The sequence below is a fragment of the Microtus ochrogaster genome, chromosome 6 (assembly GCF_000317375.1).
Source record: "Microtus ochrogaster isolate Prairie Vole_2 chromosome 6, MicOch1.0, whole genome shotgun sequence".
Taxonomy (NCBI): Eukaryota; Metazoa; Chordata; class Mammalia; order Rodentia; family Cricetidae; genus Microtus; species Microtus ochrogaster.
In genome coordinates this window covers 60258527-60275400 of record NC_022013.1, presented here as the reverse complement: position 1 = coordinate 60275400, position 16874 = coordinate 60258527, and the positions used below count along the sequence as shown (strand labels likewise).

The following is a 16874-nucleotide window of genomic DNA, read 5'->3' as shown; positions in this document are numbered from 1 at the left end:
TTTAATCCCAGCACTCGGGAGGCAGAGGCAGGTGGATCTCTGTGAGTTCGAGACCAGCCTGGTCTACAAGAGCTAGTTCCAGGACAGGCTCCAAAGCTACAGAGAGACCCTGTCTCAAAAAAACCAAAAAAAGAAAAAAAAAGAGAGAAAAAGATCATTAGATTTTTTTTTTCAAAATTAAAAAGACACAAAAAAAGCTAGAAACTGAACAACTGGTAGGTGCCTGGGTGTTAGGGACACTTCCTGCTCTTGCAGAGGATGAGTTTGGTTCCCGCTCCAGAGGATCTTCTGGCCTCCCTGGGCAGTTGCACACATGTGGCACACACACACAGTAGTTTTTTTTTTAAGCCTAAGGAAGCCACAGAAGGTATAAGCTACATAATGTATGCAAAAGAAAAGATTTAGAGATGATAGGTAGGATGATGATCAAAGGTTCTTAGTGTCAAAGTTCAAATGAACCTCTATTTAAATTAACAGTGTTCTGTTATTATTTACTCTGCTCTTTGGAAACATTTGTAACAACTATCTTAAAAGACAAACAGTGCCCGTCACTTCTGTTGATTTGGAACTCCCACTTACCGGATCTGGGAAGCCCCTAAGACCAATGCCACATTCTTGGCAGCTCCTGCAGCTTCCCCTCCTGAAGTTGTCAGCCACCAAAGTCCCCACCTTAGCGCCCAGTTTTTGTCCATACTTGGGCACAAACCCAGCTGTGGCAGACACGGCATCATCCCTCACCTACAACCTCTAAAATCTCCCGCTTTTGTTTGGGAGCACAACTTCTCTGGCCTGGCATCTGAGAACCTGCCAGGAGTTGTTCTGCTCAAATATACCCTGTTCTTACACTTTTCAGTTCAGCTTGATCTGGCTTTACTGCATGGGTGAAGAAACTTATTATCGGTGGTGGTAGGGGAGAAGACTTATTAAATTTAATCAAAGTAACTACTTCAAAAATTGAATCTTAACAAAGTTGAGATTTGTTTAGAAGCAGTTGGTTTTGTTCAACCTTTATCTGAATGTCCTACAGTTGTTAAAAATCCCAGATGGCCATACTGGTATAACTGGTATATACTGGTATAATCTTCTGGGTGTTCAATAATCATTCCTGGAAGCCAGTACTAATGTGGATGGAGGGAGTGAAAGGAATAATATTTTGTCCCTTGCCCTCCAAGGTCAACTAGATACCAGAGGACTATAAAATAACCCGAGCTCATGAATTTCTCTATGTGAAAGAAGAATATAGACTCAGTGGAAGGCTTGTAGGACCATGGAAATTGAGCCTGTTGTAGGTAGACTATATACAGTCCTGGTGTGCCTCAGATTGCCGGTGGGCAGGAGGAAGTGCCAGGAGAGCCTATTGAGTCTTGGCACCAATGTAATTGTTTAACACCAGAAGGCAACCTTGGCACTTGGAGCCAAGGGGCACCACAAAACCACACCATGCAACACAGCTCACATGGGAGGTCTATTGAGGGAGGTTCAGAGGTGGCTCCTCTGAGCGACAGCAAGGCGATATAGCACATGCCCTGGAGGTTTCTGGACCCCAATAAGCCTCTCGGCCAATGCCATAATCCAAATCAGACCAAATCAAATCGAATTAGAAAAAGCCCAGGTTTAATGGATACAATGCTCTCAGATGATTTTCCAGACCCCCAGAGAGGAGATAGGAAAGGAAGACCGGAAAACCACATGTCTGTTTTCAACGGCCCTGAGGAGGGAGACCAGGGGAAGACCATAGCCTGCAGTGAGGAGGAGTTAGTTGCCTGAAAAGCGTACACAGGAACGAGCAGAAGAAGCGTGTGTTTTGGGAAGTGAGAACACTACCTGCCTGAAGGCAGAGTCAGTTGGCATTGGGCTGGTAACCTCCCCCCCCCCATCGCATTTGGAGCCCAAGCGCCTGCAGAGTTTGGGGCCCCTGCAGTTTGGGCTGCAGCTGGAGGATGTTGTAGAGATTGCAATAGGAAAATCTCAAACTTCCTCAGAGGGTTTGGGGCAAGGGAAGAAATGCCAACCGGAGGCGGCTGCTGTGGGGGCTGTAAAGTCAGGGGCAAGCAGCTCTCTCGTGATTTCAGGCCCCCAACATGACACCAGATGATGCATTATCTAATTATTCTTTATCAATAAAAGATCAGGAGCCAGATATCAGGGTAAGAGCCTGAATGATCAATCAGAGAAGTGGTAGAGAAGCCACCAGTGACTTCCTATCTCTTCCACTCCTAAAAGGAGTGAGATCCTCTCTAAGCCTACCTCACTACTTCCTGCCTATCTGTCCTCAGTCCTCCAAAACATCTGAGGTTAATTCTGATGCTAGTGGCTAGCTCTGCCCTCTGATTCAAAGCAAGCTTTATTGTTAGAACACGATTAAATATTATACACTTTTCTCTATTTATAAGTGGAAAAAAAGGAAGTGTTTAGTCAATGAGAAGTAAAATGCAGTCATTATACAATGAGTTCAATATCCACTAAAAATAAGGGGCGTCCTGTATGTATTAAGATTAAAATAATAAAGACCCTCAAAAAAGGCAGAAGGGATACTTGTTGACTTACATTCTAGTGATAATTATGTTTTTATTGTGTGTATATGTATTCACGGACATGTATGCAAATATATGGAAACAATTTGGGAAGATGTTCACCAGACTAGCCAGGGGTACCGCTGGAAGGGAAATGGAGGTCAGAACAAGAAAAGGAAGACTTTTACCTCTCTAGCTTCATATTTCCTGAATTAACTAGTTCTTACTACCAGAAAAAAAAATCAACGCACGTGACTGTACCCCACACCTGACAAAGAAAAGACAGGCATCTGCTCCCACTAATTTTGTGACGCTCCAGCCTCTTTTACCACAAGTTTTTAGGCTTTTAAGAATGATGGCCACCTTCACGGGAGCCTTGATTGCTCCCAAATAATTGCTTCAATTGCTGTAATTAGCAGAGCAACAATTAAGCTGGGAGGCTGGTCCACCAGCAGGCTTCCTAGGCAGTGGTTCCTGTCTCTGGCAGCCTCTTCGGCATCCCATTCTGTGAGTGACTCCTCTCCCTCATGTCTCACTTCTGCCTTTGCAGAGGGGCTTCGAGCAAACAGGAGGCTCTGAAATTTGAACTTAAGCAGTCTAAGAGCTGTGAAGAGACAGTTCTTCTCTGGCTAAGTCCTGGCCAAAACTTCTTCAGCTTTCTTATTCCATGATTGACTTCCACATGACCTTTATATCAACTCCTCTTTGGGTTTAAGTAAGCTGGCTTATTGTGAGAATGCATAGTGAAAGAATTCCCAAAGAGTTTCTTTCTCCATGTCAAATTTTCTGGAGATCAAAATCCAGAGCCTCACAAATGCTGGGCACATACCCTCATCCACACAAAATAAAATTCTGCTTATTTTTAAGAACCCAAGTTGTAGTGGTTTGAATAGGTATGGCCCCATAGACACATGTGTTTGAATGCTTGGCCCATAGGGGGTGGCACTATTAGCAGGTGTAGCCTTGTAGAAGGAAATACATCACTGTCAGGGTGGGCTTGAAGTCTTATATGCTCAAACTACAGCCAGTGTGGTACAGTCTCCTGCTCCAGCACTGTGTCTGCCTGTATGCCTGTATGATTCTTTTTTTTTTAAGATTTATTTATTTATTTATTTATTTTGTTTATAGTGTTTACAGTGCATGTATGCCTGCAGGCCAGAAGAGGGCACCAGATTTCATTACAGATGGTTGTGAGCCACCATGTGGTTGCTGGGAATTGAACTCAGGACCTCTGGAAGAACAATCAGTGCTCTTAACCTCTGAGCCATCTCTCCAGCCTGCCTGTATGATTCTTGCCATGATGATAATAGACTAAATCTCTGAACTGTAAGCCAGCCCCGATTAAATGTTTTCCTTTATAAGAGTTGCCGTGGTCATGGTGTCTCTTTGCAACAATACAAACCCAAAACACAAGTCTAGTGTCTACTAACTTGGTTTTTCAGTCAACAAGTATTTTCTAAAATGATACTGAGTTGGGCTGGGCAGTGGTGACACACAACTTTCATCTCAGCACTTGGGAGGTAGAGGCAGGTGGATCTCTGTGAGTTCAAGGCCAACTTGGTCTACAGCGTGAGTTCCAGGACAGCCAATGTTATATAAACCCTGACTTGGGAAACAAACAGCAACAACAACAACAAAACCCAACAACAAAACAAAATAAATATGCTGAGTTGGGCCTGTGTGAAACCAGGTGTGGCCTTTGGCCAGAGGAACACCAGTTATCTCTGAATAAACACTGGGATGTAGAGGAAGAGTTAATTAAATTCATCTGCTTACAGCAATTTATAGACACTGATCTGCAGAATCGAGCTATTATATCTATGTCTCACCCTATTTTCCTTCATAGGCAGCTATAAGAATGTACTTGACATGTGTTTTAATCCCTTTTTGTGAAATGTATTTTGTAGTTTTGTGGGCATGCGCTTTTAATTACATCACACATTTGTTTCAATCGTGATTACCATGGATTATACCAGAGGAGCTGCGAGTTGCAATTCAAGTTCCAGATGTCAGCACACCAGAAGGGAATCCTCTGATGGGCCAGTCTTGTTTAGGCAAAGCCACGGGACTGCAGACCCTGGAAATGTCTTTTGCTTCTGCTGTGCCTTTACATGTTTGCTGCAGCTCCCTTTCTCTGGTGTCTAGCATGGTGTGAGTGGATGTGGGGAGATCTCACACCACTGCCTGTAAGTGTTGTTTATCTCTTGGAAACATCCCATTCTAGTGGGCATTTTTACCTGTGGATTGTCAAGAAGATGACCTTTCCCTAAGCTGTACTGTCTACTTTGATAATAATAATATTGGCTTATACAGAGTTTTAATGAATAAAAATAAATACAAGGATATTTCACAGCCAAGGTCTGTGAGTCTCACCTAAGGGGCTGCATGGATTGGACCTCAAGTTAATGACTAACAATTGAGTCCCAATAGTCTGGCTAGTTTAAATTCTTTTAACCTAAATGTTGGGAGATATGGTCACAGGTCTCGGAGTGCATCACAGCTTAAACAAAGCTGTGGAAATAGCAAAGTTAGACTAAGATGTTTTTGTTAAGTAACTTTGAGGTGGAAAACCCAAGAAGACAACCTAAAGTCTTAGAAAGGCACATAGTTGAATGTGAAACTCTTTAAGGTCAGGGAACAAGAACAAGCCAACCCAATTATTATTGGCTAATGGACTTTTCTTGCTAGATTTGGATGATGACCAAAGGTGATGACTAATCCTTTATACCCATTTCTGTCCTCAATCTCCTGATATAAAAAACTATTAATGAATGGATATGTACCCTAAAGATTTAAGTAGAAATGACTGATTCTTTTTCATATAAATAAGTTTAGGTTTGTGATTTCCTTAAGATTCCTTTCAAGATAAGTAATAAAGTAATTGGCCCACTCTTTGTAACTCCAGAATGCGGCCTGCCAGTGAAAGACCTGACAAGAACACCTTGCTTGCCACGTAGTTAATCTACAACATGTTGCTTGGGTATGAATGCATGTGGGTTCTTGGGATAATTTGTCTTTCACCTGTAATACATAAAATGTTTAATCATGTGAGGGAGATGAAAAACATGTTTTGACTTCTAATCATTCGCTTGGAAAATGGAACACAACTGTTTTGACTCTTGCACTGCCTGGAAGATTCTGCTGGGGTATAAAAGCTATGAAACAACATGAGATGGTGAAAGAGAATCAAGAAGAGAGAGAATCAAGAAGGAAACTATCAAGACAGTTTGTGAGTGCCTCTTTCCCTCACCCTCCTCAGATAGAAAAGTTTAGCCTCACCAACTCCGTGGATTCCTGCCCTGTGCTGCTGGAGGCTGGTCCCCCAGACAGCAGTACATGACAGTATGGCCGACGTAAGGCCTCTGGCCTTTCATCTTAGTAAAATGGGGAGTCATTGGAGGGTTTTGAATTGAGCAGCAGCATGAAGTTGTGCACTACAAGGAAATCTATGGCTGCTATGCTGAATTAGGATTCAGGGATGGAAACACAGAAGCCAGGGAGGGGCTGTTACAGTAACTCTGTAAAGTCCAGCTGATGGCGTTTCCGGGCACAGGTATACAGCATTTGAGTCCAGCCCCAGGACCACCTGCTAATAAATGAAGCCAAACCCGATACAAAAAAACCAAAACAGACAGAACTACAACAGAAAAAAACCCCAAACTGACAAACACCTTGAGCTGCAAATCACTAATAATAAAAGAAGTGCAGATTAAAATAATAATAAGACATCACTTTTGCTATTCTGGCCAAACTAGAAAGTTGACACTGAGATTCAAAGACTTAAGAATCCTCTTGCGCCGTCAGTGGGAGTAAAAATCCCAGCAGAGAGGACACTGTTTCGTTGGCCTGAGAAAGCACATACTCACACCACTCAGCAATACTTAAGAGTCACCCACCTGTATTATGTATGTTGCAGGGAAATTTCCCACAGGCTCTGTCTAGATATTCACTGTAGCATAGTTGTGGCAATGGTGCTCTGAGGGGAGGAAACCCTGGCCACAGTCACTCAAAAAGTGGATGGGTAGTGTGATTTCACAAACTACTTCAATCTTTCTTCCAAACAGCCTGAAGACAGCAGAACTTTTAATATTTTAACAGCATTCCCATTTTACAGACTATAGAGTGGAAATTATCTCTCCTCCCGCCCCAAACACACACACGTCTGCTTTACTCTGGTACATTCTCCTTAGTTTCAAGTGGAGGACACTGGGGTTCATGAACCCAGGAGGGTCTCCAGTCACAAAGCCAGGGCAGGCCTGGACTCCTGCTTGCCTTTTTGGGGGCCGCGTGTTGTTTTGGATCTGGGGGTCAGCACCGCGGACAGCGCCGGCCGCAGACAGGGCGGGGCGTCTGCCGAGACGTCACGACGCGCGGAATCCCAGGGGTGCGCGCTCGCGGGCGGCTGCGCCACGTGACTCAGGTAATTGGTCCGGCACTCCGCACGCACACGCGCGTCCCCCTCTGCACAGCCCGTGGACCCGCAGCCCCCCAGGACCGCGGGGCCCGGAACCCCGGCCAGCCGGTGAGCGCGGGGGCGCGACCCCCGTTCCCGCGAGCTGGCCTCTCTGCTCCTCGCTGCTGGATTCTGGGGCGCGCTGCCCGCGACCCGCTGCCCTGAATCCGGTCCTTTAGAGGCGGGGGTGGGGCGGAGGGGGGGACGTGACCTTGTTTTCGCCCTTGACTAAGTGCGGGAGTTCCTCAGGACCCCTGGCCCTTTGTGCGGTTCAGCAGGCGAGTGCAGATTTCGTGGGAAGGAGTGAAGCGCCCACAGGGGGGCTTCCGGCCTCAGAGCTGGGTCGCTAGCCGGAAGCTTGCAGACCCCCTCCCATTCTTCACATTCCGTGGTCCGGGGAGGAGCCTGCCTGAGACCCTTCCTGGGAGAGGGGGCTGAGCTGCACTGAAGTTGAGGAGGTCCCAGGGTTGCGCAAGATAAGCAGGAAGCTTCGAAGTCCCAGGACTTAGCGGGGACAGGCCCTACACATTTTAACTGCCTTCTGTGCTCCCACTTGAAGAAACTGAGGCTGGCCAGATTTTCTGGCTCAAGTAGCCCGTAGTCTCAGCCATTATAGGAGGTGCTTTCCCCACCCTCCCAAGGCCCCAAGAGGCCTTACCTGACCCTAAGGGCCATACTCTGCAAAGGCCAGCTCAGAAACCGCAAGACCCACAGGGTCCAAGCCCACGCCAGTCTGGGTGGCTCCCCGCCACACATCCACCTGTAACCTTCAAACGGGCCTCACCTGTCTTTGAGCTTTTCCCAGTTCTGGGTTTTAGTTTGGCCCTTCCTGTACCTTCTCCGTGACCCACCCTGCTGCCTAGCTCCTTGGCGTCCAGTTTCCAAGAGTAGAGAGAAATGCAAGTTCTGCTTCTTTGCTCTGTTTGAGGTCTTGGGGGTGGGGGGAGGGGGCTCCCTGCTCTGATTTCTTCTGATTTCCCCAAGAGAGCCATTACGGAGCACCTGTGAGAGACTTAGAGGCAGGTTGCCTGCACAGGTTCCAGAGAGAGAGATGTCCCCAAGATCTGTCCATTAGAAGCTTGCACAGGTCCCTTTTTTGGGGTCCCTGTTGCCATCTTGCCCTGTATGGGCAGCACCTAGCAGGGCTAACTAGGGCTCTATCTGTAGATGTAGAGCCCAGGAGAGCTCTGGGGTCCTCCAGCCCAGCTGGCATGGGGGTAGGAAGGACTGGCATCCCCTGTGGGTTGGGTGAAGGCCATAACAGCGTTTGGCTGCCCAGACTGTTCCGCGTTTGTAAAACACAATGTTCCTACACAGGGCCAGGCTGGATAAAGCCAGGCATTGTCCCTATCTGGCCTGAATTGTCCCATCCCCCTGTGGGGGTAAAGCTGGCAGATGGAGTAACTGGGACCTTGCCTCTAAGAGATCTCAGTGCTGCTGTGAGGAGGACACAAGTCCTGGAGCAGACAGATGGTCAGTCTCCAACTCAGACTTCTCTGCCTCTGCGCCCCGCTGAGGAGCTGAGTGAGCACTGTGACCCTAGCCTTACCTGGCTGCAGGCCCTTCCTCTGACTATAGTCTATATGCCTTGCTGTGTGGAATGCAGGTGCCGACGCCCCATGGTGGTTTGGGTTCTCGTGATATCTCCATGTTGTGACCCCAGCTGTCTGACCCTGGGGCCCAGGCTTTATCTTTGGAAAGCTGCTGCCAGCCCCAAGTGGTTCACTGTGTGTGGGAGGGAACCCTGGGGCACCTGAAGTTCAGAGTTCTGTGAGGCCCCCTCCCTCCCTGCAGGAGAATGTATTTTCTAGTTACTGATTTTTCTCTGTTCAGACTTGCTGCGGGTCACCTCAGGAGACCACCCTTCTTCCTTGGCTGAGGAACTCTCCTGTCCCTCCAACTCACGTGAGTTTGCACTGGTGAGAGGAGGCAGCCGGGGAGAGCCATACCTGTCCTCCGGTGGACTTGATCCCTTGCAGGAGCTCCAGCCAGTGACGTCTCGTGGCAGGGCTAGGGTGGAGGGGTGCAGTAGGTAAACAGTTGGCCGGACACACCTAGGGGCATTTATTTAGGGCCGACTCTAAGCAGGACCCAGGAGCCAGTTATGCTGGCTGGAACAGCAGTTTTCAACCTGTGGGTCGTGACACCTTTGGGGGTTGAACAGCCCTTTCACAGGGGTTGAATATCAGGTATCTTGCATATCAGATATTTACGTTATGGTTCATAAGTAGCAAAATTACAGCCATGAAGTAGCAAAAAAATAGTTTTATGAGCCAGGCAGTGGTCATGTTTTTAATCCTAGCATTTGGAAGGCAGAGGCAGGCAGATCTCAGTGTGTTTGAGGTCAGCCTGGTCTACAAAGTGAGTTCCAGGACAGCCAGGACTGTTACACAGAGAAACCCTGTCTCAAAATAATAGTAATAGTAATAATAATAATTATTATTACTATTATTATTATTATTTTGTGGTTGGGGGTCACCACAGCATGAGGAACTGTGTTAAAGGGTTGCAGCATTAGGAAGGTTGAGAGCCACTGCCCTAGAATATATGTGTTCTCAGTCCCAAAGCTGCACAAGGGGCCTGGGCTTCTGGACTCTGATGAGTGGTTCTAGGGTTGTTCTCTGCTTTGAGGCTTGGCCTCCCCAAGCAGGAGAGCCTTAGTAGTACTCAGTAGGAAGGATCTGCTCAGGCTGGGCAGGAGACTGAGCTGCTGTTCATAGCCATGGCGTCAGAACAGAGATCCCACTTTCCATGAGGTGGCCAGCACTGGGCCTGCAGGGGCCCTTGGTGGGTTTGAGTGGGAAGCCTGGCAGTTCTCTGGGAGTGGAGGGGACCTTTAAGACTCCTGTTCTGGGGAGAGGTGTCTGAGGAAGTCTCTTCATTGAGAGCTTGCCTGCCCATTATCCAAGCCTCTTCCTTGGCAAAGGGCAGGTAATTGGACAAGTGAAGGGAACCCAGAGTTGTGTCCCTGTGCCTGGGTGGCCTCCAGCTTGCAAGCACCCTGGGCTGACGGTGCTTTGGGTGGTGTTTGTCCCATGTGTGAGTTCCAGGCAGCATTCATAGCCTGAGAAGGAGCTGCGGCAGGAAGCATCACTTTGCTTCCTTTGGTTTTGCCTCCACCACATGGAGTCTTGGTCCTCACATGCGTGAAGCGAGGGCTGGTGAGGCCTGGGCTCCTGCCTTATGGTTTTGCCTGAGAGGAAGGGTGTCCTGACCCAGTATTGCAGTCATAAGGAGTCACTGGTGACTTCTGACCAGTGACCAGCAACTCTAGCCATAGTATGTCTTGTCCCCCCTTGTCTCTCTGAGTCTTTGCTCCTCAGTGTCCTCTCCCTGCCTTTTCTAACCATTCACAGTGCCTGGAGGACCCCTGCCCCACCTCCAAGGTGGTAGGCTGTGTGCCCAGCCCTTTTTTGAGTTACTGCCCACATATATCCTGTGATCTTCTGAGTGGGCTCCAGAAGCAGGGCTGTATATATGGGGGGTAGGAGGGTTCTGGGACCAACAAAGAGGGAGCCTAGGCTGGAGGTAAGGGCCCAGGATCACTGGAGAAGGTTGCTGAGCCGAAATCTCCCTCTAGAAAATGAAGGTGGAAGAGAGTGTGTTACCTATGTCTCACCTTGGCTTAGTCTGGGGCCACCATCTAGCAGGACCATAGCTGCTAGGAGTGAATTTGCACCTATCTGAGCTTCCTCTTGACTTTGTCCTGTGATTTGTGCCTTTGCTTCATTGCCCATGCTCAGAATGAGTCAGCTGAGGCTGCTGCCGTTCAGGTTGGGACCACAGGCCATGAGGCTCCTGGCCACACGGGACATCCCAATGTTCAGTGGGCACAGGATGTCCTCTGGGCCACCGACCACCGTTCCAAGCAGCAGAAGTGGAGTCAGCTCCAGTTACATGGAGGAGATGTACTTTGCCTGGCTGGAAAACCCACAGAGTGTTCACAAGGTTGGCATCTGCCTTCTTCTTTTCATGGGCGAGAAGCTGCTGGAGTGTGTGGTAGCATGAGGGATTGCTGGGAAGCAGCCATGACCTCAGTCCCTGTGTATCTGTGTGGGGAAGAAGCGAGAGGCTTCTTGCTTTCTTGCTGACGAGACCGGTGGGAGGTGGTTCCACGAAGATGCCTTGCCTAGCATGCCAGAGACCAGTCCTCCCTGGTTATGCTGAGCTCTTTCCAAGTGGCTCCTGAGGTGAAATTAAGAAATAAATGCCTGTAGATATATCGTCTGATAAACTAATACCCATCGACAACTAAAGGTGGCGTGGGAGGCCAGTCACAGTCACAATGCTCAGACTCAAGAAGTATGAAAAATCAAGAGGCCCCTCCCAGCCTGCCACGCGGTTTATTCTTTGTTTCTTCTCTTTCTGAGATTTTTCTTTATGCAAACTTTTTGTAAAGATAACGGAATTTCCCCACTTTTCCGCCAAAGTGACAGGCGGCAGTCCTAATTGTGTTCTTTGGCTTTGATTGGCTCTTTCAGCTCTTTCCACGTCCGTGCATGGAGAGCCCCATTGCTTGTTTATTTCCTCCTGTGTAATTGTCTATCACATGGATGCCACCCAGCCCCCAGTAACAAGCTTCTGGTGCACTTCCTGTCTTGATTGCCATGACCAGTGCTGCAGAGTGTCCTTGTATGTGTGCACACAGCTGGCTGTAGGAAGAGTTTTCTTCCATCCAAGGGCATATATGTGTGCAATTTTGGTATGTCTTGTCGCATTGCTTTCCGTGAGGATTCTCCCACTGGCACTACAAGGGACTGAGAAGAGGGTAACAGTGTTTTTTTCTGGGCTGAGAATGGGACCTGAGGCCTCTCGCATGTGACACAGGCTTCTCCCAGGAGCCTGACGAGCAACCCTCCCCCGGACACTGTTACTTACTCTCCTAGAGCCCAGAGGTATCTGTTTGTATGCATGACTCGTCTTGCTTCTCTATGAAGCAGCTGGGCCACAGGTGGTCTTCTGCGTGTCCTCCCTGCAGTGTGTGTTGGTACTAAGTATCCTGTATCCACCCTAGCAGATGCACCTTTTTACTGCAGACTGCATAACTGTCCAGCTTCTGCAATCATTTATTTAGGCAGTTGCTTATTGATAGTCATTTAGGTTGTTTGGACATCACCATTTTTATAGACAACCCTGAAGGAAACACCTGGACACACTTGTGTGTACATACATTTGTGGATAAATTACCAGTAGTAGGATTATTGTCTCAAAGAAATCAAAACAAAAACCTATGCATAGATCTCGTGGTCTGTGCCTACTATCCTGCCATCTCCTAAGACCTGCAACCCATTGTGCAAGGACAGATTTCCCTCAGGGCAGAAGTCCCTGTTGTAGCTGAACCTTCACCCAGGTGCTGCATTCTGGGCAGTGGGTAGGAGCCCTGGGCTAGTACAGGGTCCCTGAACTGAGGCTCTGGGACGCCCTGAGCACCATGGTTACCAAGATAACTGAGTGCTTTGGCTATGACAACTCTTCACATCCTGACCTGGCTGGGGTCTTTCTTTTTCCCTACCCAGTCCTGGGACAGCTTTTTCCAGAAAGCTAGTAAGGAGGCCTCTCTGGGTCCTGCTCAGCCGCAGCCCCCTGCTGTCATCCACGAGATCAGGCCATCAGTCTCAAGTTGCACCAAGACCAGCAAGTTGGTAGAAGACCACCTGGCAGTACAGTCCCTGATTCGTGCCTACCAGGTGAGAGCAATCGATCGATTGAGGCCTGGGCAAGGAGGGCGTGGGGAGGGTGCAGTAGGCGAGAGAAGCGGGAGGCTGAGCTCTGATGTCACTTCCATTGAGAAGCAACCTTGTCATATGCCATTTAGAGCTCAGAGCACCTCCCTGGTAGCTTTAGAATGTGTTTGCTGGCTTGTCTGTTTCCCCATGCTGTTGTCCACCTCGCACACACGATGCTCTGAGTGCCTAGAGGGACACTTAGTAGGTAATCAATTGCATTTAGTGTTAAGTGACTGTGGAACACTCTGACACTTGGTAGCTATTCTCTAGTCTGGGCATTCCAGGAAACAGGGACTGTTTACAGCAGGAGCTCCATTAGTGGAGATGGGATGAATCAATAATTTACCAAATGCGGCTCCCCCACCAGCTGCTCATTCGGAAGGCTTGCACTCTCTCACGCTGGATCCCTAGGCTGGGCCCAGTCATTGACAGTGTGTCTTGGTGATGATCCATGTTCTTGACAGAACAGACTAATTGGAGGGCCACACTGGTGTCCATGTCATAACAGGTGCAACCATTGAGGATATCTGTGGGAACTGGTGGCAGAAGGCATTTCACAAGGGAAATGTGACATGCAGAGGGTGATGCCTGGGATCCTGGGCCCTGAAGAGACTTGGTGGGAGGAAGCAGCGAGCTGCTACATGGGCCTGGGAACACTAGGGCATTGGCAAATGGAAACAACAGCGCTATCTCCCATTCAGCACCCTCTGTGTGGGAGTATGAGGTGAAATGGTGTCTCAGGGAATCTAACTAGCCTGAGAACCCATGGGCAGTGGGTTTCTGGCAGCACAGTGATTGTTGGACCAGTAGAGCATCCAAAACAAAACAAAACAAAACAAAAAAGCCTCAAAAAAAAAAAAGTCCAAAGAACTCCAAAGTCTGAGATATTTTTTTGAGAATCAATGTGACGTCAGAAGTGGAACATTCCACACCTAATTTTATGTGATTGATTGTAGTCAAAACACAGGCATCCCGAGGCCATTGCACAGAACCACATTGCAGCTCTGCATGTAAGGTGTTTGTGAAACCATAAGCGAATTTCATGTTTAGACTTGGGTCCTGTCTCCAACATATCTCATTATGTCTGTAAATATGCCTAAATCAAGAAGAGGGTAAAATACCAAATCCTGCTGGTCCCAAGGATTTCCAAAATATCTTCCAGTTCATTTGTGTTTTCTTGACTGGTGAAAGATGCAGAAAGTGTGACCTCATGATTGATCTTGATAAGAACAAGCAACATCAACCAGAACCACCATATTGTATGGAGATTGACGTCTGGGGTGTTACTGGAGGGCCTTTATCTGGTCTTATCCCAGCATAGTTCTTAGTCCGTTAGCATCTGTGTATGTGTGGTATTTACGTGTGAGTGTGTAGGTGTGTGTGTTGGTGAGGCTAGAGCAGGATGTCTGCAGTCTTCCCCTTCCTCTCTGCCTTATTGCCTTGAGACAGTGTCTCTCCTTGAGCCAGAGCTTTATTGTTTTGGCTAAGTTGGTTAGCCAGCAAACTCTGGGGGGATCCATCTGACTCCATTGGCTTTAACTGAGGTTTCAGGCACGGGGAACCGTGCCTAGTTGTTTGTGTGGGTGCTGGGGATTTGAACTTGCAGAGGACTCAGCCATCTCTTCAGTCCATATTGTCTTGTAGCACATCTGGCTACTAGCTCTGTAGCTAAGGATGACCTTGAATGCCTGATCTTCTGCCACTATCTCCCTAGTGCTGAGATGATAGCCATGCACTACCATATCTGGCTTGATCTTTTCTTTTTCTTCAGTTAGCCAGTACCAGACACGGGAGCCTCTGGATTCAGGCATTGGCTATTTGAAGCGAGATCACAATAAAACCACATCGCAACATGTGGCAAAGGCAGGGTCAGGGAGGCACTATTTCCCTTGACTGCTTTTCAGAAATAAGATACTGTGTGCATCCTTCATAAGTAACCGGTGAAGGTTGTTGTCACCCTCCCCTCTACACACGCCCGGTAGTCTCTCTCTACAGACTAGGCTGGCTTTGCATTCATGGTTTTCCTGCCTCAGCAATTGCTAAGATTACAGGTGTGCAGCACCGTACTAAACCTTCTTCTTTTTATTTTATGTGCACTAGTGTTTTGCCTGAATGTTATGTCTGTGTGAGGGTGCCAGAGTCCCTGGAACTAGAGTTACAGACAGTTGTGAGCTGCCACGTGGGTGCTGGGAATTGAACCTGGGTCCCTTGGAAGAACAGCCAGTGCTCTTAACCACCGAGCCATCATTCTAACCCCCAACTTTTTCTTTTTATAGTTTCTCATTAATGAACACACTTGACATATTAGAGGAATTTTATTCTGTTATAAATTGCTGACCCCTTCCCTTCCCCGCTCTCCCCCGCCATACTTACAGTGTGTCTTTATTCCCAACCCTGGCAGTGGTCAGCACCCCTTTGCTCTCTGACTAGTAAGATTCTCCGAGTCAGTCTTTGTCATAGCTAGCTTCAGTTGTCAACTTGACACACCTGGGAATTCCTCAATTGAGGAATTGCCTCGGTCAGATTGGCTTGTGGATCATTTTGTTAATTGCTAATGGATGTACGAGGGCCCAACTTACAGTGGGCGGTGTCTCTTAGGCAGTTGGCCTGAGTTGTATAAGAAAGGTAGCTGAGCAAGCAGTGAGTGGTGGTCCTCCTATCCTTGGATCCTCCCCTTGGTCTCTGCTTCATTTATGCCTCCTTGTTCTTGCCTTGAATTTCTGCTCTCAGTTTCTCTCCATAATGGACTGTAACCTGAAAGCCAAATAACCCTTTCTTCCCCAAATTGGTCTCGATCAGTGTTTTATTACAACAGCAGAAAAATAACTGGAATAATCACATATTTTATTTCCCCCCTCCCAGAACCGTCTAGGCTTCCAGGAAGTTCTGAGAATATTCTCTATAAATCTTGTCAATTGCAATGATCAGAGCTGAGAAGTGTGTATTTTTTTTTTTAGAAAGATAACATGCATTATGGATTTATTCTGATGCAGCTTTATACATCAAACGTAGGACTAAGGGTTTGACCTCATCCATCTTATGGCACCGTCTCCTTTCAAAGATGCCAACAATAAATGTTCTCAGAGATGCCACTGCAGTGGCTTATGTGATGTTTTCATAGCCCACACAGTCTTAGAATAACAATGTCCACTGTTGCTGCTGATTGGCAATAGCAGAGTGTAGGAATTTTCCCCTGTAGTTCTGTTTGTTTTGAGGGACTATTCTGCTGGCTAAATGGAATCATTCTTCTCTGCATAGCCATGCTGCTGTGGAAATATTACTGTTTGCTGCATCTTACTATTAGTGTTTAAATCTTAATTTAGTTTTGTAATTATAATTTATAATTAAAATATAGTTTCTTACTCAAATCTTCAAAACAAGATATTCTTTTTTTTCCTATGGTTTTTCAAGACCGAGTTTTTCTGTGTAGCCCTGGCTGTCCTGGAACTCACCCTGTAGACCCCAGGCTGGCCTCGAACTCACAGAGATCCACTTGCCTCTGCCTCCTGAGAGCTGGGGTTAAAGGTGTACACCGACAAGCTATTCTTAAAAGTCTGGTTCTTTGAAATCTTATTCTTTCAATCCAGTTTTTACAATTCCTATATTGTTCCATCTCTGTACAATAATTTTTCTTCATGGATTCTTTTTAGCTTGATTTCTTGTAATGCTGATACGTATTAATTTTTAAAATGGTAATCAATCTTTTAAATTTTTCCTTACTAATTTTTATTATTATCGTGTATGTACATGCCAAGTGCGTGGGAAATCATGGAAGTGGTTTCACAACAGCAGATGGGAATTTTCCTTACTCTTGTGTGTATTTTCCTAGTTCATATGCCAGATCCTTTGGAAGTTTCTGGAAAATCACACGAATAGTGTGCAGTGTCCAACTTCCTCTATAGGTTTTTGCTTTTTTTTTTTTTTTGTTTTACTTTTGAACTGGAGCTCTTGTCGCCTGTCATCAGGGATTCTTGGGCGACAGCACAGTAGGATGTGTGACAGCTTGAAATTCTGAAGCTGGAAGTCGGGTGGGGCTCTGAGCCTCCCTTGGACTAAAGATCTGTCCAGCCTTGCTATATCCCTTTTCCCAGATCCGAGGCCACCATGTGGCCCAGCTGGACCCCCTGGGCATCCTGGATGCAGACCTGGACTCCTTTGTGCCCTCAGACTTGATAACAACCA

General features: G+C 47.2%; 1 protein-coding gene across 1 annotated transcript in view; it reads left to right on the top strand.

The window, feature by feature from the left end:
- Nucleotides 1–6956: 6956 nt before the first annotated feature.
- Nucleotides 6957–16874, top strand: part of Ogdhl (oxoglutarate dehydrogenase like) — a 22161-nt gene continuing 12243 nt past the window's right edge. The window contains exons 1-5 of the mRNA XM_005348675.3: nt 6957–7035; nt 8800–8871; nt 10710–10914; nt 12483–12653; nt 16784–16869. Of these exons, the coding sequence (XP_005348732.1) occupies nt 10711–10914; nt 12483–12653; nt 16784–16869 (461 nt within the window). The 5' untranslated portion in view covers nt 6957–7035; nt 8800–8871; nt 10710. The remainder of the gene's footprint in view (nt 7036–8799; nt 8872–10709; nt 10915–12482; nt 12654–16783; nt 16870–16874) is intronic.